The following is a 19352-nucleotide window of genomic DNA, read 5'->3' as shown; positions in this document are numbered from 1 at the left end:
AAGCAAACGCGTCTCCATTTCCCCTGAACGCTGGGCAGACAGCCCTTGCACATCAGTGCAGGCCCCGAGCTCAGCCAAGCTGCCTGCCCGCCCGCCTGCATGCCAACGCAGCGCGCGCAAAACTCAGCCGCGCCCCACTCACTGGTGTAGTCGCTGAGGGTGTACAGGACAGTGATGAGGTTGTCCAGGCAGGGCCAGTGGTCAGGGTTGCACCGCAGCCCTTCCTCAAACGCGTGGCGAGCCAGGGGCACCCGGATGAGCCTCAGGGCCACGTGTCCAATCTTATACCAGAGGTTGACGTCCGTGGAGTCCAGCATGACCGCCTGCAAGCAACGCCACAGACGCGTGCTCAGTCAGCCCCGCCCCTCCAGCAGGCGTCCGAGGGGACAGCCCCGGCCCAGCCCCCCAGAGTGCCTAGGGACGACAGGGGAGCCACCGGCCCCCAGGGGCTGCCCGAGGCCTGCGGGGAGCACCTCCAGGTAGAACTCCATGGCCGTCTCCAGGTCCTCCCGCTGGGCGGCCAGCTGCGCCAGGTTCTTGTATGTGGAGTACTTCAGCATCAGCCCAGGGTGCTTCAGCCCCTCCTTCTCATCACCAGACGGAACCGCCTGGGAACGTGGCAGAGAGGCGCAAAGTGAGAGCCAGGCCCTGAAACCTCCGCAGGCCGTCAGCAGGGCCCCTGGCCTCCGTGCAGGCCTGGGGGCAAGTCCGGAACCACCCTCCACTGGAGAACAGTGTGGCCCCGGGGGTCTTTCAAGGACCCCTCCGCCCCCGCCCCAGCTCCAAGCACACAGACGAGAAAGGCCAGACCCCCGGGAAGCAGTTTGCAGGCCATCTGGGCAGCAAGACAGGGAAGGGATGCGTCCAGCACGCCTGTCACGCCTGAGGCCCGAGCGTGGATGGCAGCGTCCAGAGCACTGGCGCCCAGCCGCCTGGTGGCCCCACCATGCCCGGCTCTGACACTTCACGAAACATAAGGCCCCGAGCCATTCACACGGCCGCCTCCACACTGAGAGGGGACAGAGCGCCCCACCCGGTAGACTGTGACGCCCCAGTAGGAAGGGCATTTGGGGGTCTCTGTGCCTGCGACTGTTCCGCGTGCTTCTCCGGACTCGCCCAACCTCGGAGCACCCCCGCGAGGAGGGCGTTCCGCAGGTGGGAAAGCCCGGGGCACTCACCTCCCGCAGCAGGCGCGCCTCCAGCAGCTCGTGGTAGGCCTTGGCGGACTCCTCAAATCGGTCGTGCTTCTGCAGGTCCAGGGCCTTGTGGTACAAGGCAAAAGCCTCTGCTTCCTGAAAACCAAGATGGGAGGCATTTTCCAAGAACACAAAGGTGTGTCTCTTCAAGCCAACCGACCATGTGTGCGGGGGCTGCACTCCAGGCCGTGTGAGCCAGCCTTGCTGCGGTGGAGACGGCCCTGAGGCCCCACCCTGCCAGGGGCTCACTGCTCAGCGGCCCCCCAGGTGGACACGAGCAAGGTGGGCTCAGCTGAGCCTGAACAGCAGCAGGCAGCACGCCAAGGGCACAGCCCGAGCAAGGCCAAGGTTCCAGGAGCCCTGCTGACACCTCCTGGGAGGGTGGCCACATCAGCCAGAACCACGCAGACCCCAGGAGGGCCAGCTGAGGAGGAGCCCGTGACCACACACCTGTGCCTCCTTTGTCTGGGTCTTGTGACTTTTAAAGCTTCCTTCATGATCGTCTTCGACCGTGGAGCTGGCGTTTAAGGCTGCGATTCGGATCTAGAGGCAGAGGTGTGAGGGAGGAGAAGAGCTGCTTTTAGATAAAACGTGGCTCGTCTCGTCACTAACCTACAAGGCGCACAGCTCTCTGTAACACACTCCGCCTCAAACAGCTACGGCCTCCCCAGATGTGGGGCTGAGTGGACCACCCAGGGAAAGGGGACCTGGAACGTTCTGAAGGACCATGCCAACCTGCTTAGGGAACATGCCCACTACAGAAGGGACAGGCTGAGGACACCCAGCAGCAGCCTGACGCAGCAGAAGACCCAGGCATCGGGAAACTGACTCCAGTGACACGGGCTGTCTCTCTCTGCCACAGAGACGCAGCCCTGCCAGCTGGACACCCACACCCCCGAAGGTGCCCACAGCCCCACTCGGATGGCCTTCAGGGCCCACCCTAGCACCGCCCCTCGCCCGGGGAGGGGGGGGGAGGCGAGGCCAAGCACCAGCACATACCATCGTCAGAGCCTCTGGCGCCACCCGGCGGTGGCGGCGGGGCAGGGCGGCCCACGGGCTCCTAGGGAGGGAGGACAGGCTGAGGGGGTCCAGAAGAGCCAGGCCACCAGGAACCGGGTCCAAAACCACGGCCTCTGGCTCCGGGCACACAGGCGAGCGCACCTCGGGACCGCCCTGTGGTCTGCCACCTGGGGAGCCCCTGGCCTAGGGACGGAGCGCCTGCCCTGGCCAGACAACTGGGGACACGGAGGAGTGAGTCTGACATGCCCCCAGGGCTCACTGCTCAGCACAAGTAGTAGATCGACAAACAGTTATTTCTTCAAAAGTTGAATAAAATGGAAACACAGGCAGCAGGTAGAGACCAGGTCGCCCGCCGGGATGGGGAAAGTGAAGGAGGAAGGCCTGCGCTAAGACTGGGGTGCAGGCGGCAGGTGGGAGGGGTGCAGGGGCCTGGAGGGTGAGAGGGCAATGCAAAAGAAAAAACTATGCGGAATACAAGGGAAAAACTTAGAGGCAGGCAGACCAGTGTGAAATCTGTAGAGAACGACAGGACTGGTGAGGACGTGCAGAAATCCGACCCTCACACCCTGCAGGTGGGAATGAAGCAGTAACGCCTGCTGGCAGTGGCAGTTGCTCAGAACGCTAGTCCACTCCCAAGGGAAACGGAGACAGGGCCATAGCAAAACTCGCCCACAAACGTTCACAGCAGCATTACTCATGACAGACTCCAGGTGGGAGCCACTCAAATGCCCATCAGCTGACAGATGGACACAGAAAATGTGGGATGTCCAGACAACCAATGGATTATTATTTGGTCACAAAACAGACCACAGTGCTGCACCTGCTACCACCTGGATGAACCATGAGGACACAGCCATTAAAAGAAGCCATCACCAATGCCACAGACCGCTGCTTCCACTTATGTGCAGCGTCCAGACTCCACGAGGCCACAGAAGCAGGAAGGAGGTGGGGGCCGGGGAGAGGGACAGACGGGGGTGACTCCTGTGGGGAACAGGGCTCCTTTCTGGGGTGGGGACAGTGGTGGAGGCTGCACAGCTGTGTGGACAGGCCCACACTCACGGATCTGTGGGGTCTGGTAAAGGAAGACAGGGCAGGAGCCTGACTGCAGCGTGGGGAGCGGAGGGCACGCCCAGGAGGAAACCCACAGAACTGAGCCTCGGGGCCTCCAGGGAGCAGCAGGGTGCCGGGGAACACCGGGCTCCAGCCTGAGGGGTGGGTGAAGACGCAGCGCCACCAAACGCTCCAGGGAGGGCAGAGCGAGGCGCCAGGAAACGGCGCACCCGGGGGTCAGCACAGAGCCCCGTGCGGGCCCAGCAGGCACTGAATACGAGCTCTACTCGTATAAAACAAAATGACACGGCTCCCGCCAACAGAGCTCTCAGCTACGACCTCCACACGGGCTCTGTGTTCTCCAAGGGCTCTTACAAGGAAGGAAAAAGTACAGTCTTCTTCACAGACAAGGAAGACACAACCCCACTAGGTCGATAGCTATTTCATCTGCTGGCTTCTACATTTAAACAAGCAAAACATGCTGCTGATTAACTCTGGAAACTGGCTTCACCATAAACTATGCTGGGATGGACACTGTGATCACCAAACAGTCAGGGGGCGGCGGGAGGGGCATGGTAGGGAGCAAGAGAAAAGCACGTGCAAAGGGATTATGTATCGTCCAGAACACAGATCTTTTAAAATCCAACTATTTATTTTTGCATCAATAGGAAAATCATCCGAGTTAACCTCGTACAGCCTGGCATCCTGGTGTATTTGGGAGAACACTGACATTTCTTCGAATTCTAGGAACTTTATACACATCTTATTTGGGAATATAACATACCTACCAATTCAGTGCACACATAAAGGAGAAACGGACATTTCATGTGGCCAAATAGGAGAAAACTTCATCAGTGGAATGCCTATGCCTGTCTCCACAAAATGTATACAGGTAACAGAATACGTTCGTAGTGGAAGATAAAGTATTCAGAATACGAACATTTCTAAAATCTTACCCCACAGGTAGAGCATGTTTGTGTTTTTTGGCCTAAAATGCATAATTTCTCTCTAATCATGAGAAAACAGCAGACAGCCTAAATTGAGCAATATTAGACAAAAAGTAGCAAGGCCAAGAAGTTAATAAAACACCGAACAACTTTAAGGACTAGGGTTGTGACTATGCAGAAAAGTGACAGTTGAGTTGATAATATTGTGTCAGTGTGACTTTCCTTTTACTGACAATTGCGCTAGGGTTATATAAGACGTTAAAGTTAGGGAAGCAGGGGGAGAAACATTTGGAAACTCACTGCATCATTGTTGCAACTTTCCACTAAATCCAAGCCTAGTTTAAAAGACAACCTCCAGAATGGGAGAAAATATTTGCAAATGGTGCAACTGACAACGAATTAATTTCCAAAATATACAAATACAGCTCACACAGTTCAATATCGAAAAATACACAATCAAAAAATAGGCGTAAGTTCTAAATAGACACTCCTCTGAAGAAGACATACAGGACTTCCTGGACACAGCCCAGTGGTTAAGACTCCATGCTTCCAAAACAAGGGCACAGGTTCAGTCCTCAGTAGGGGAGATGCCACATGCCAAGGGGCAACTAAGCCCGCGTGCCAGGACTACTGAGCCTGTGCCATGGAGTCCTCAACCCGCAAGCACTGCAGGCCAGGCACCCTGGAGACCGCGCTCCTAAACAGGAGAAGCCACCACCGTGAGAAGCCCGTGCACAGCAAACGGAAAGTGGCCCCAGCTCACCCCAACTAGAGACCAGTCCACACAGCAACGGAGACCCAGCACCGCCAAGAATAAAAATACAGACGCAAAAGACACACGGGGCTTCCCGGGTGGCTCAGACCGTGAAGAATCCGCCTGCAATGCAGGGACCTGGGTTACATCCCTGGGTTAGGAAGGTCCCCTGGAGGAGGGCATGGTGACCCACTCTAGTATTCCTGCCTGTAGAATCCCCACGGAAAGAGGAGCCTAGTGTGCTGCAGTCCATGGGGTCGAAGAGTCGGATGTGACTAAGCATGCAAAACACGCATGAAAATACATTTAACATCACTAATTATTCAGTCAGTTCAGTCGCTCAGTCGTGTCCGACTCTTTGCAACGCCATGGACTGTAGCACACCAGACTTCCCTGTCCATCACCACCTGGCGCTCACTCAAACTCATGTCCATAGAGTCGGTGATGCCATCCAACCATCTCATCCTCTGTCGTCCCCTTCTCTTCCTGTCTTCAATCCTTCCCAGCATCAGGGTCTTTCCCAATGAGTCAGTTCTTCGCATCAGGTGGCCAAAGTATTAGAGCTTCAGCATCAGTCCTTCCAATGAATATTCAGGACTGACTGCCTTCAGGATGGACTGGTTTGATCTCCCTGCAGTCCAAGGGACTCTCAAGAGTCTTCTCCAACACCACAGTTCAAAAGCATCAATTCTTCGGCGCACAACTTTCTTTATAGTCCAACTCTCACATCCATACATGACCACCGGAAAAACCACAGCTTTGACTAGATGGACCTTTGTTGGCAAAGTAATGTCTCTGCTTTTTAATATGCTGACTAGGTTGGTCATAGCTTTTCTTCCAAGGAACAAGTATCTTTTAATTTCGTGGCTGCAGTCAGCATCTGCGGTGATTTTGGAGCCCCCCAGGGCAAAGCCTCTCACTGTTGCCATTGTTTCCCAGCCATCATTAAAAGGTCTACAAACAACAAGCGCTGGAGGGCATGGAGAAAAGAAAACCCTCTCACCCTGTAGGCGGGAATGTAAACTGGTGCAGCCGCTGCTGAGCACAGTCTGGAGGTTCCTTAAAACACTAAGAACAGAGCTACCACATGACCTTGCATTCCCAATCTTGGGGATGGGGGGTGGTGGGGGACGATGGACCTAATCTGAGTTTGCTTTTCAACTATTAAAAAATGTAAAAACCATCCTCTGCTCTTGGGCTGTAGCAAAACAGTGGGCTAGTGAGCAAAGAATGATTTCTACATTTTCAAATGGCTGAAAAACTTCGGGACACATGAAAATTACATAAAACTTACATAAGACTCAAACTTCGGTGTCCTTAAACAAGATGTTATGAAAACACTGCCCCACTCTTACATACTGTCTTTGGCTGTGTCTGAAGTACAAGACAATGTAGAGCCCCCAAGTACTTATATCACTAAAAGTATACACATTATAGTCACAAGACATAATAATATTATAAAAAAACAAAGAGGAGCCTGCTCACTGGAAAAGACAGTGATGCTGGGAAAGATTGAAGTTGGGAGAAGGGGACGACAGAGGATGAGATGCTTGGATGCCATCACCGATTCAAACGGACATGGGTTTGGGTGAACTCCGGGAGTTGGCGATGGACAGAGAGGCCTGGCGTGCTGCAGTCCTGGGGTCGCAAAGCGTCGGACACGACTGAGCAACAACCAAAAGGGCCACACGGAGGGAAGCCCAGCCGCGTGGAAGCCGCATACACAGCATGCCCTGCAGTGACCCAGGCGCCCGAGAAGTGAGAGGCCCCAGAGCCGCTTGCGCAGCGCCCCCCGCCGCGGTCCGGAGACTCGATCCGGCCCGGGGGCGGCGGGGCGGCCACGGCTTGCAGCCTGAAGCCGCCGGGCCGCGGGGGGAGCCGGGGACGCGGGATACCACCCGCAAGGGGCGCTCACCGCGCAGCACCGCCGCGAAGGTGAAATGGAAGGACGCGAGGCGGGGGGTCAGCGCGGGGCCCTGCGCCGCGACCGCCGTCCCCAGGCGAAGCCCCCCACTCTGAGGCCGCTGGGCTGAGTAGGGACCTGACTAAAGGCCCCCGCCAGGCCGCTCCGGCTCCCGGCCTCGGTCTCTTCGCGGCCGGGCCCCGCGCCCGCCGCACCTCAGGCTTCCGCCCCCACCCCAGCCCTCAGAGTCGCGCCCCAACCCCGGATCACCGCAACCCCGTCGCCCGCCGGCTCACCAGGCGTCTCCACAGCAACCGCCAGGGCGGCCGGACCCCCTGCGCCGGCCGGCTGCGCGCCTAACAACAAGGTGCGCTCCCATTGGCTCAGGCGCCGGCTCCGCCGGCCAATCAGAGAGCGCGCACGCGCCATCCGACGCGCGGGGCCCTGGCTGCTTGCGGACGCGGCCACGCTCAGAGCTTCGAGCGCGGCTGCGGACTCGGCGCCAGCTCCCACCGGTCCTGTTATCTAGGAGGCGCTCAGTTGGAGGGGCCAGGCCCGCGGCCCTGCACAGTAGTAACAGTAACGCACTCCTGTTTCAGCCTTCGGACAAGTGCTGTGGAGACCGTGGCAACGTGGGGACACTTAAAGGGAACAAGGGAAAGAGCATCCTCGTTGACGTTGCCCGTGCCTCAACCTGTTCCGAAAAGGATTTGAAGCCTAAAAGGCACAGATACAAGCAACTCTTGACGCAGAAGAAAAAAGGGCAGACCTAAATGTAAAACCAGAAAGTGTAAAACTCTTAGAGGAAAACACAGGCAGAACCCTTGATGACATAAATCAAAGCAAGATCCTCCCTGACCCACCTCCTAGATTCATGGGAAGTAAAAACAAAAGTAAACAAGTGGGACCTGATTAAACTTAAACGCTTTTGCACAGCAAAGGAAAGGATAAGCAAGGTAAAAAGACAGCCCTCAGAATGGGAGAGAATAACAACAAATGAAAGTGACAAAGGATCCATTTCCACAACGTACAAGCAGATCTGAAGGGTTTCCAACACGCGGCCTGGGACCAGAGGGCAACGGTCTTGGGAGCTACGTGTTTTAGGAAGGGGCTTCACACTGGTTGACATTCATAGAGGCTTGAGTCCAGCAAGAATGATTTAAAGGACGAATGTTATGGCTTTCTCTTTGACTTTAGTAAAATCATGGTGAAGAACTCGTAGACAGTTAAGTACAATAAAACTTTATTGATATGCCAGGAAGTACAAAAATAACTGAGTCACCAACCTTAATTTTGGGTATAATCGGATGGGAGGTGGTGGTGGTGGTGGGAGGGTTTAAACAGACCATAAACAGTTAGTTTCAAAGTTTCAGAGGTAATTTGCAACCTTGGATGCAGCTCTCACCCCTGAGTTTTATCACGAAAGATGTTCTGAAGTTGAAAAAAGATGGGGAGGGTGGTCCAAGCAGCAGGGAGCTGTGTGGCAAAGGTTTGAGCTGAGAAACAGTGCAGGCCATGCAGGAGTCTCATGCACTGCGGTGTTATCAAGGGGCAGAATGGGGGCCATGATGCCTGCATGCAGGGAGGGGCCAGTCCTCACTGCAAACAGATACCCTCACTCACTGATGGGGATGAGACTGATGACGGGGAGACCAGATTGGATGCTGTTACCTTGTGGTCCTGGATAGGTTAGGCATGAATCCCTCCTTGAGCGCTTCAACCACTCATTTACATCCAACCCACAAACATTCCCTGAGCCCCTTTGGGAAGCAGGACATCCATGCTGGCGGAAGGAATGAGTGCAGAGACAGCTGGGTCATGGAGCCAGGGGTAGGACCTCCAAGCTGTAGCTTTTAACAAGTTCTCAGTGGTGGTCAAAGCTATGGTTTTTCTAGTAGTCATGTATGGATGTGAGAGTTAGACCATAAAGAAGGCTGAGGGCTGGAGAAGACTCTTGAGAGTCCCTTGGACCACAAGGAGATCAAACCAGTCAATCCCAAAGGAAGTCAACCCTGAATATTCACTGGGAAGGACTGTTGCTGAAACTGAAGCTCCAGTACTTTGGCCACCTGATGAGTAGAGCTGACTCATTAGAAAAGACCCTGATACTGGGAAAGATTGAAGGCAGGAAGAGAAGATGACGACAGGGGACCAGATGGTTGGATGGCATCACTGACTCAGTGGACGTGAGTGTGAGCAAGCTCCAGGAGATGGTGAAGGACAGAAAAGCCTGGCATGCTGCAGTCGCAAAGAGTTGGACACAACTGAGCCACTGAATGACAGCGGTGGTCAGGTAAACACGGTAGGCTCAGGCACATTCCTTAGGAAACTTATTAACCAGGCAGGCTGCAAACCAGTTTGGTATTTCATTGGTGCACAAGAATGATCTAAGCTTTAACGGGGCAGGGAAGGTAATGCCCAGAGATGTAAACTCTGCATCTGGAAGAAAGCTGAAAAGGAGACTTCCATGCCACACCTTCCCCCCGACCCCTGCCCCATCCCCGCATCCTCTGAAATGCAAAAAAGCATGATATAGGCTTTAGATTGGGGGCAGGGGCGGGGGCAGTAACAAGATTCTATTCATTCCGTTTCCAGAAGCAGAGGCTGCATTTCTGGGTTTGCCATTTGGCATGTGGATCTTACAAGGCACACAGCTACAGAGAATTCTCAGCAAGACTCACAGGAGATGATGGGAGTCTGGCAATGCCCAGGGAAGGGCCCTGAAGCCCAGGCCGAGGACAGGAATGTCGGGTCAGCAGAGTCTGCAGAAAGGCCCAGGCTGGACCAGTTGCCTGCTGCTCCCCACCAGCCTGAACAGGGGCATGAAGAGGAGCGCCTCCAAGAAGCCCTCCACCCTCAGATTCCAGCAGCCAAATGTAAGACATGAGACACAGCCCCTGAGGACAGGAACATCCCGCCTCCCAGGTTCCCTTAAGGCCGCCACCTCATAAACCAACCTGCTGTCCAGAGCGACCCAGAATGCCAGGGGGTGTGGGGGGAGTGGTGGTAAAGGGAAGTAGAGAAGTCAGGTTTGAGACAAAGCTCTCTTCATTTATTTGTTGTGAGGATGGGGAGGAGAACCACACGGAGGTGCCAGAAGCTGGTGTCCACCAGGCCCTCACTGCCAGGAGGCCTCTCTGGAAGGGCTGTCAGCTCAGAGGCCCTGGATGCCCTACATGCCAATCATAAAAAGGTCATGACTGTCCCCTTCTTGCCAATCTGCCAGCGCTCCAAGGGGAAAAAGCGGATCATTATCCTTCAGGAGATGGAGAAAAAGATGTCATCAGCTCCTTGGCTAACGCCTTACATTCCAATAACCCCCCCAGCCAGACATACCCACTGTGGGCTCCAAGGAGCCTGCCTTAGCCCCACCAGGCATTTTGCAAGCCTGTCTCACCCCATGAACACTCTCCCCGAAGCCCGGACAGGGCAGTGGGCATGTCAGGGGTGGAATGGTGAGTGTACACCATCATCACCCACCCAGGACAGAGAGCAGCCTCTGCGGTCACTGTATGTGGGTTCACAGGGGAGCCTTCTCTCTTCCAAACTGCAGGCTCCCAGGAACATACATGTGCAGTATCCCAGCCCGTTTTTGCAAAGCCTGGCTCAAGGAGTCCAGGCATAACCTCCTCCCTCCCCTCATCCCCACATATCTGTGGAGTGAGTGAATGAGCTCCTCTCCCAGAAGCGACAGGAAGTTTCTTGCGCAGAAACAGGATACTTGGGATAGCCTAGGGCCAAGGAGGTATATGTGACAACCTCAGTCGTCCCGTCTGTAAATGGGCATAATGGAGCTATCTCCAGTGTGGGAGGAGATGTCCCCATCATGGGATGGCATGCTCACAGGGAAGGTATAGACAGCGGCACAAAGCTTCTGAGGATCAAATGGGGTCCTGCGTGTGGATTACCTATCACATCTCTGGTATGCGGTAGATCACAGGTTACATATCATTGTTAGAATTCTTATGGCTTCCCAGATTAAGGACCAGGTCTAAGCAGCCCCAGAAGTGACCATTCTTCACCCACTCTTTCTGGGCCAACAAAGGCTCCATTCTGAAAGGTTCTTTCAAGATTCTTATGCAGTCAGTTCCTCATAGGCATAGACTCAGCTCGGGAATATTTTTCACCCAAGAAGAAACCATGACCTTGCCATAGAATCCCAGGTTTGGGAGCCGTGGGGCCTTCTTATTAGAAGCTGACTCAATAGAAAAGACCCTAATGCTGGGAAAGATTGAAGGCAGAAGGGGATGACAGAGGACTAGATGACTGGATGGCATCACCAACTCAATGGACATGAGTTTGAGCCAGCTCCAGGAGACGGTGAAGGACCAGGAAACCTGGTGTGCTGCAGTCCATGGAGCCGCAAAGAGCTGGATGCAACTGAGTGACTGAGCAACAATCGCAGAGGGCTGCCTGGGAACCATTTAATCCACCCTCTCTATTCACAGAAGCGAAGGTTACAAACCAGACACGGTTTACTTCCAGGTTTGTATGGACTCCCCCAGCTGCATGGGACCCAAAGCTCACAGCCTCAGGACATACCCCGAATTCCTCCTGTCCAGCTTAGACAAGTTCTACAAGATTATTCCTCTTTCCCTAACATATGGAGAAACCTGAGGGCAGATGATAAGTGGCTTTGGTTCTGTCGGGGTAGCAACATCCTGCCCTGCCAGGTGCCAAGGCAGGTACAGTACAGTGCCATCCCATGCAGTGCCCCCAGGAGTCGTTAAAGGGGAGCCTTCCCATTTCACAGATGGAAACACTGAGGTCCAAGAGGCCATATCTTGCCCGGGTGTCACAGGAACCACTGCAGAGCCAGGAATTCATTCAATTCCACCACCACTCTCAAGGTGGGCCGTCCACCGGCCCATGGGGTCAAGGGGCCTAGCGGCACCAGATCCTTCTTGTCCAGGGTGAGGAATTAATTTTTCCCCCAAGCTTAGGAGGGGCCTGAGGTGGGATCCCGGCCCCCAGTGGACAGCAGTCCCAAGAGGGTCCTCTCCCTGCCCCTCTACGCACCGGTCCTCGGCGAGGTCCAGCTCCTTGGTGAGGAACTCGAAGAAGCGCGCGCTGTGGCCGCGGTTCTCCTCGGCCGTCCCCACCACACCGATGGAGGAGACGAGCAGCTGGGCGCTGGGCTCCGCTGAGCCGTTCACCACCATGGCCAGGCCGGACCGCACCGTCACGTTCACGCGCTGCGGGGACACGGGAGTTTAGCCTGAAGCCGGCGTTAGGCGGGGATCGTGCTGAGGACCTGGGCAGCGCGGGGTGAGGGAGCGCGGGGGTGCAGACGCGCGGGTTCCACGGGGGTCAGGGCTGGGGGCACGGGTCGGGGTCCTTGGAGGTCACTTCGGGGTCACGGCTGGCCAAGCCGATACGGAGCACGTGTTGCGGACGGGGCCGCAGGGCCCTGGAGTGCGGGAGGCCGGACTTGGCGGCGGGCGGGCGGGCGCGGAAGAGTCGGGGTCACGCTAGGGAAGCGGGGTCGCAGACAGAGCCCGACCCCGGTCCGCCAGCCTCCTCCCCGCCCCGTGCTCCCCGGCCCAGGCTCACGTCCTCAGGCTTGCTCAGGATGGCGGCAGTGGCCGCGCAGAGCCGCTTCTCCAGCCCCGCGGGCACGCGGCCGGCGGGCAAGCTCGTGTCCAGCTCAACGAACGGCATGTTTAGCGGGAAGGGTGCGTACGGTTGCCGGGAAGAAAGGAAGTGCGGGGTCCGGGTCTATGTTCTTGAGGGTCGGGCGACGGAGAGCGGGGGCGGGGCGCCACGGAAACCTGCTCTCCTCATTGGCTGGACAGAAACGCAGCGCCCCCTGATTGGCTGCCTGGGCTACATCCCCCGGGTCTCAGCAGAGAGCCGCCGGGAGGGCTGGCGCTGATTTCCGGAAGTGTGGTAGCCCAGCCCCCTCCGCGTGACCCCGCCCCTAGCGAGGAATTGGCGCGCCAGGCCCCGCCCACACACCAGGCCCCGCCCGCGCCCCGCCCCAGCCCTGCTGGCCGCGGTTTCCTGTCCCCTGTGGCTTTCCAGCGCTTCTTGGCTAATATTTAGTTAGAGGTCTGAAAACGCCCAAACACACACACCCGGAGGGGCCATCCCCAGGCTCCACGCTAACAATGCTACATCGTCTCTGAGTATTAAAAAAATTTTGAATGAGTTGTCTCTGCGTCGGGCAACTCATATTCGACGTGCTAAAATGCTCTTCTTTTGATCAGACCAGGTGACGCCTGGGGGCTTGAGTGGGGCTGGGCAGAGACCCTCAGGTTCACTGCATCCCTGCTTGGTACCCACGGACAAAAACACCCTTGTGGCTTCTTGTGCCTGTGGCAACCTGGCCTCACGGTGAAGGATCGCCCACCAGGGGGTGGTGATAGCCAGCCAAAGCCCCAAAGCCAAAGCTGGTCGAATTACCAGCAATGTTTACGGGGCCCTGTATTTCTTATAGATGAAACAAAAGCTGTTATTGAATACGTGGATGTCTGTTGATGTGGCCAAACGTGGTACTTTCATCAGCGTTGGAAAGTTGTTAGAACTGTAAATAACGAAGGTCGTTGAAATTATGTGGGTGCCTATGAACGATTCCAACTACATATCTAAAATTTTATGTAAGTGGGCGTATTAAAGGACTCATCCTTTGTCCTTTAGCCTCAGGGCAGAAACCAGGGGAAATTTTCAAACAAGAGAGGGCCAGGGTCACTTTTGTGTTTACTAGAGCTCTTTCCAGAGTTCACATGGAAGTCAGCGTGCAAGGGGTAAGGGTGAAGCTAGTGGGCAGACGGGGAAGGCATGCAGGACTAGCGTGTGGAGAGCACTGTGGCCCGGACTCTGAGCGGGGAGCCGTGTTTTGGCCCACAGCCGAGGGGAGGGAGCACCACTTCTTAAGAGTGCCGTGGCAGGCTGGCCGGGACTCACTACAAGAACAGCTGCGCTAAGGGCTTCAGCCTCTCCTTCATGGCAGTGTCTGCTGGAGGCAGGTCCTTGGCCTTCATGAGGACCGCATGGGCCTCTCGGAAGAGGTCCTCCCCCACTGCAGCTTCCACGCGCTGGCGCCATGCGGCCAGCTTAGGCCGGCTTTTGAAGATGTCACAACCGGCGCTGACGGGCTGCGGGAGAGGGAGCCAACTGGAGCGGGGAGGTGCCCAGGGAAGCAGGAGACCACCCCTGGCCTGGGGATCCCCTGGGTGGATTTTCCCTCCTCTGCCACTAGAGGAAACACGGTGAAACTGCTCAATATCCCTGCAGGCTGAGGGTTTTTAGGCCCGTTTTTCCTGAGGCTCAGAGGGGACGTGACCCACCCAGGGCCCCCCTCTACCCCCAGCCAGAAAGGGCGATGTGAGCTGGTGCACGGGCTCCCTCCTGGGGTACCCCACTGCTAAGCAGCCCCCCTGCCCCACAGCACTCACATGCATCAGCTCTGTGATGGCCACCAAGTCCGCCACTGAGATGTGGGGCCCGGCCAGGAAGTCCTGGTCCTTCAGGAACTTGTCCTCAAGCAGTTGCAGGCACCTGTCCAGTTCGGCCAGAGTGTTCGCCAGTGTCTCAGGGGGCACGCGTTGGCCCAGGAATATGGGGAACATCATCTGGCAGGCAGAGAGAGGGCTCAGCGTATGCCTAGGGCCCCGCCTCATTCCGGCTCTCGTCCTGTTGACCGGCCATCCTGCGCATTTCAGCCCAGGCCTCATCGCTGACTCATGCATGGCCAACCTCCACCTCTCCCTGGGTCCTCACATCAGGCAGCCAGGGGATCCCTCTGCAATCCCAGTCTGCCTGTAGCTTCTCCCTGCATAAAGCCTTCCATGGCTCCCTACTGCCCCCTCCCCACAAAGGTCTCAACGCAGAGCAGCAGCCATCCTCTCCCACTCTCCCACCACCCCCCACCCCCTCCAGGCCTCTCAGATGGGAATCTGTGGGAATGGGCCTGCAGCTCCCTCTAGGATGTGCTTCAGGTGTATGGTCCTAACCAGTGCACCTGGGTGGGATCAGCCTCTGCATTGCCAGACTCCCAGATGACCATCTTGCTCCCGGCCCATGGACCACACTCAGTAGCAAAGGTCTACACTCGCTCTCCTCAGCTTCTCTCCATTCGGCACCAGGCTCCCTCCCCCTCTACAGCTTTTATTGTCATTGTTGAGTCCCTAAGTCTTTTAGGACCCCGCGCTGTAGGCCCTCTGTAGGTCAGGTTCCTCTGTCTATGGGATTTCCCAGGCAAGATTATAAGAGTGGTTCCCCTTTCCTCCTCCAGGGGATCTTCCCCACCCAGGGATTGAACCAGAGTCTCCTGCACTGGCTGGCAGATTCTTTACCACTGAGCCAACAGGGAAGCCCATGGCTTTTAAAGCTTTCTTTTAAAACTTTTTCTTTTAAAAGTTTTCTTTTCTTTTAAAAGTTTTTCTTTTAAAACTTTCTTTGGGCCGAATGGGCCCCAAGATGGAACTCCCTGGCGGTGTGGTGCTAGGACTCCACGCTCTCAGTGCACTGCTGAGGACCCAGGCACAGTGCTCAGTCCCTCACACACACAGGATGACTGCTGGGTACTGGGCACTGATCACGGCTCAGGGTTCATGTCAAAGGCCTCTGCACATTTGATAAGCAAAAATGGTATCTGCGTGCTCCTTTAATGTGCATTTGCTTGGTTTTTACTGAAGTTAAATGTTTTCATCCATTTACTGACCCTTTCTCTCTGCCCTTCAGCTACATCTCTGCTGGTTTCCTTTGCCCGTTTTTCTCCTGTGTCTTTGTCTGATGGGCTTCTGAGAACATCTTAAATATCAAGAATGTTACTTCTTTCTAACATATCTTTGCCAAGATTTTCCCCAGTGTATTTTTGCTGGCTTTAGTTCTCTTTTTTTTTTTCCTTCTTCTACAGATTTCACCACATAAAATTGATGAACCTTGTCTTTATGTCTCTCACTGTTATTAGGCTTATCAATCTTTGTATACCCAGAAATTAGATCAACATTTAGTGAAATATCTCATTTCTTCCTACTTTGAGGTTTTTCACTTAACATCTCTCCATCTGAAAAGTATGTGTGTGGCAAAGTGAGGGCTTGATGCTTTTCCCCCACAAGAGGCAACATTCCTGGGCAGTGTGACCTGTGCAGGAAAGCAGAGGATTCGTTTCCAGCAACTCGGGAATCAAGACCTGATGGGGGCAGGCTTTCCTGGTGGCTCAGTGGTTTAGTGTCCACCTGCCAGTGCAGGGGAGGACACGGCTTCCATCCCCTGTCCCCGAAGGCTCCACGTGCCTTGGGGCCCTTCGGCCTGCGAGCCGGGGCCCACAAGCCACGAGTCCTGGAGCCCGTGTGCTCCAGAGTCTGCTCCCAGCAAGGAAGATCTAGCGGAGCCGAAAACAACTAAGCAAATAAATGTGTTTTTGATAAGACACCTTGTGGGGGTCGTTCCCAGGCTGTGTGCCCAGTTTCCCCTCTGGGAAACAAGTCCGTTGCCCTGGAGCACCTCTGGCGTTCTGGGATTTAGTGTTCTCAGTTTCGACAGAGAGCCTGGCCCCTTGGCCGTCCTGGGAGGGCTCCCTGCCCCGGGGTTCACTTTCGACAGAGAGCCTGGCCCCCTGGCCGTCCCCGGGGGGCTCCCTGCCGGGGCTCACTTTCGACAGAGAGCCTGGCCCCTTGGCTGTCCCGGGAGGGCTCCCTGCCCCAGGGCTCACTTTTGACAGAGAGCCTGGCCCCCTGGACTTCCCGGGGGGGCTCCCTGCTGGGGCTCACTTTCGACAGAGAGCCTGGCCCCCTGGCCGTCCTGGGAGGGCTCCCTGCCCCGGGGCTCACTTTCAACAGAGAGCCTGGCCCCTTGGCTGTCCCGGGAGGGCTCCCTGCCCCAGGGCTCACTTTTGACAGAGAGCCTGGCCCCCTGGCCGTCCTGGGGGGGCTCCCTGCCGGGGCTCACTTTCGACAGAGAGCCTGGCCCCTTGGCCGTCCTGGGAGGGCTCCCTGCCCCGGGGCTCACTTTCGACAGAGAGCCTGGCCCCCTGGCCATCCCGGGGGGGGGTCCCTGCCGGGGCTCACCTTCTGCCACATGGTCCGGGTGCAGCTCATCCGGAGGGCCGTGTGCTGCCACGACAGGTACTCGTCCACGCGGGCTCGGGCCTGCAGGTCCTGGGGGTACCAGTGGTCAGGGGCCTCGTACTTGCGGGCCAGATACAGCAGGATGGCCACACTGGGGGACATGGGGTGCGGGGGACATGCCCCAGTCACTCTTCGGCCATTCCACAGGGATCAGGTCCTGGGTGAGGCCAGGCCCTGACCGCACACGTCTTTCCCCGGATCCTGTGGGTGGAGCATCTCAGCGTCTGCCTGGTTCTGGTGCACAAGCAGGAACGCGAGGCCCAGAGAGGTCAGGTGGCAGCCAGGGCCACACGGCTCTGCACTGGGCCATCTAGCATCTCAACTAAGGGCACCGAGGGAAAAACCAAGTGTCGTGGGGCTTCAGAGGACTCCAGGACCATTCCCCGCCATCTCTGGAGCACACGCAGTGCCAGGAACGTGACCAGGTGCCCCTTCCAGCCCTGGGCACCTCTGCCCACTTCAAGCCACTCTCCACCCAGACCAGGGACTTGGGACATGCAAGCCATGAGCCAAGCCATCAATGGTGGACACACAGATGGCCGACAGATGCGGCCCAGGGACCCGTTACCTCTCAGCCAAGGTGAAGTCCCCATCTTTCAGGGCTGGCACCTTCCTCAGGGGGTTCACCTGGACAAAGTCATCGCTGTGGTTCTGGCCTGTGGAGTGACCAGTGAGGCAGGTGGGGAGAACTGCGAGGCCTCTAAGGTCTCTGTCCACTCCCACCCCAACAGCCAGCCACCAACTTTCTGGGGTCCCTGTCCTCATGGGGCGTCAGGGAAGAGGAGGCCACTCTGCCGGTCAGGGGGTGACATCCCCTGAGCCCACCAGAGGTTCCTGTTCCCGTGTCTACCTGCTCTGGACATGGGCCAAAGAGCATCTCAACTTGGGCTTGGGCGGAGGGTGAGTTTCTGCAGCTGTAACCCCCCGCCCCGGTCAACTCCATCCCTGCATCAGACCCTCTAGCCCCCTCCCTGGGCTCTAGGCTTGTCCCCTGCAGAGCCTCCCCTCTCTGTGCTAACTGGGTGACCTGTCCACACACCTGTTCCCAGGCCTCAGCAAACCTCACTCTCACCAGCACACCTGACCTACTCAGCCACTCAGCCTCCCGCAGGTTGCTCCTCTTTCCTTCCTGTGCCAAACCTTCCAGACTCCTTTCCCACCAGGGCCCCCCTGTCTGGCTCCCTTCTACATACTGTAGCCCTTCCACCACCACCACCAGCTCAGGCCCGTGCGGAGGGGACACCACGCAGTGCGTGTGAAGCCCGAGGCTTCAGCAGAGCGGGGCTCCAGCCTGGTCATAGGACCACCTGCGGGACTCTCTGCTCCTTCTCCTTCGTGGGCAGGATCACCACGATCCATTCTCCCTCCAAAAACAGCCTCTGTGCCCGGCCCTCACCCCAAGGATCACTGAGAAGGCAGAGCAAGGTGGCACCAAAGCAGTAGGTGGCTCAGGCTGGGGCGCCAGAGGCAGAAGGTGGGCAGACTCAGCCAAGCACAGGTGTCCCTCCCAGCCTGCCTGAGGGGTTCTGAATCCAGAGCTCCTCCTAAGGTCCGGTGACAGCCCTGCCCCCTCCGTGGGATTCTGCCCAAGTGGAGGGGACCTAGGCGGGCACAGGTAGGAGTAAAGCGGAGGCCAGATATAGGTGAACAGTCTTCTGGGCAGTCACATGGGGGCTGCCTCTGCTGGGAACCAGGAGGCAGCGTCATTGTTTTCTCCGAGCTGAGCCTTGGTTTGGAGAGCCGTCTCTCCACTTTCCTCCACTTCTTCGCCCCGCCCCAACCCCAGCCGCACCCCGCACTGCTGTCTACCTGCTCTGTTCCCCCTTAACCTGGGTGTGAAGAACGGTTGGTATTCACTAGGCAAAGGTAAGACGGACAATACACAACCGATGGCCGAAGCCACGGTTTCCGACGGGAGTCTGTCCGCACCGGCCGCCCGACTCGGGGGCCGCAGGGACACCCAGACCCCGGGCCTCCTTGCTTGTCCGGCCCACCTTTGAGCAGGTCCACGGCGCGCAGCTCAAAGGGGATGCTGTTCTTCTTGGCGAAGATGTAGACGGCGCGGCAGGGCTGGGACAGCAGGTCCAGGTAGAGCTCCAGGCCCATGGCGGGGGGCGGGAACAGCGGGCAGGACCCACGACAGGAACGGCAGCGGGCGAGTTCCACCGGTCACCCAGCAGAGGGATGTGCGCAGCTCCTGGTACCCGAGCCCGGCCACACCCTCCCCGCCCATTGGACGGCGCCGTTGAACTTTGGGCCAATCAGCGGCAGCCTCGCTCTCCCGCCTTCCCTCTGCGGGGTTCTGAGCTGGGCTCCCTTTCCTGCCCGGCAGGGTTCAGGGAGACGGACTCTGTGTCTCTCCGCAGGGTCAGTCCCCTCACCTGGACATCAGTGTCTAACCTGCGTCAA

At 57.0% G+C, this 19352-nt stretch overlaps 3 protein-coding genes across 11 annotated transcripts in view; all 3 read right to left on the bottom strand.

Moving 5' to 3' along the window:
• CABIN1 (calcineurin binding protein 1) overlaps window positions 1-7291 on the bottom strand; it is a 71767-nt gene extending 64476 nt beyond the window's left edge. For 4 of the 9 annotated variants that reach the window (XM_086349050.1, XM_086349054.1, XM_086349049.1 and 1 more), the window contains exons 1-6: window positions 7167-7281; window positions 2196-2256; window positions 1647-1739; window positions 1179-1292; window positions 474-608; window positions 143-323 (exon numbers count right to left, since the gene is read on the bottom strand). In XM_086349050.1, coding sequence (XP_086205176.1) covers window positions 143-323; window positions 474-608; window positions 1179-1292; window positions 1647-1739; window positions 2196-2256; window positions 7167-7249 — 667 coding nt within the window. In that variant the 5' untranslated portion in view covers window positions 7250-7281. Of the gene's footprint in view, window positions 1-142; window positions 324-473; window positions 609-1178; window positions 1293-1646; window positions 1740-2195; window positions 2257-6882 lie in introns of all 9 variants that reach the window. The other 5 variants (XR_015144834.1, XM_086349056.1, XM_086349053.1 and 2 more) reach the window with 5 other exon arrangements.
• Window positions 7292-9900: 2609 nt separating this feature from the next.
• Window positions 9901-12571, bottom strand: LOC147355855 (D-dopachrome decarboxylase). Its single transcript, XM_086349071.1, has 3 exons — window positions 12424-12571; window positions 11890-12065; window positions 9901-10126 (listed from the first exon to the last, which is right to left on the bottom strand). Exons 1-3 carry the CDS (start codon window positions 12529-12531, stop codon window positions 10054-10056), a joined length of 357 nt encoding a protein of 118 aa, XP_086205197.1. The 5' UTR covers window positions 12532-12571; the 3' UTR covers window positions 9901-10053.
• A 979-nt stretch (window positions 12572-13550) lies between these two features.
• Window positions 13551-19118, bottom strand: LOC147355854 (glutathione S-transferase theta-3-like). Its single transcript, XM_086349070.1, has 5 exons — window positions 18938-19118; window positions 17512-17599; window positions 16884-17034; window positions 14268-14444; window positions 13551-13967 (listed from the first exon to the last, which is right to left on the bottom strand). The coding sequence occupies exons 1-5, from the start codon at window positions 19047-19049 to the stop codon at window positions 13776-13778; spliced, it is 720 nt and encodes a 239-aa protein (XP_086205196.1). The 5' UTR covers window positions 19050-19118; the 3' UTR covers window positions 13551-13775.
• Between the last annotated feature and the right edge of the window lie 234 nt (window positions 19119-19352).

This window comes from Bos grunniens, chromosome 17 (genome assembly GCF_055505025.1).
Source record: "Bos grunniens cultivar Pamir isolate PY7600 chromosome 17, Bosgru_T2T1.0, whole genome shotgun sequence".
Classification (NCBI taxonomy): Eukaryota; Metazoa; Chordata; class Mammalia; order Artiodactyla; family Bovidae; genus Bos; species Bos grunniens.
Note: the sequence above shows the minus strand (reverse complement) of the source record. Positions and strands in the feature narration are given on the sequence as shown.

Excerpts from the sequence above, each read along its gene's own strand:
- LOC147355855 (XM_086349071.1), bottom strand. The coding sequence starts at position 12,531 with ATGCCGTTCGTTGAGCTGGACACGAGCTTGCCCGCCGGCCGCGTGCCC. Across the intron at positions 12,066-12,423 it reads TCCTGAGCAAGCCTGAGGAC|CGCGTGAACGTGACGGTGCG; the intron begins GTGAGCCTGGGC and ends GTGTCCCCGCAG. Across the intron at positions 10,127-11,889 it reads CTGGACCTCGCCGAGGACCG|GATAATGATCCGCTTTTTCC; the intron begins GTGCGTAGAGGG and ends CATCTCCTGAAG.
- LOC147355854 (XM_086349070.1), bottom strand. The coding sequence starts at position 19,049 with ATGGGCCTGGAGCTCTACCTGGACCTGCTGTCCCAGCCCTGCCGCGCC. Across the intron at positions 17,600-18,937 it reads CGCCGTGGACCTGCTCAAAG|GCCAGAACCACAGCGATGAC; the intron begins GTGGGCCGGACA and ends GTCACTCCACAG. Across the intron at positions 14,445-16,883 it reads CCCGGACCATGTGGCAGAAG|ATGATGTTCCCCATATTCCT; the intron begins GTGAGCCCCGGC and ends TCTGCCTGCCAG.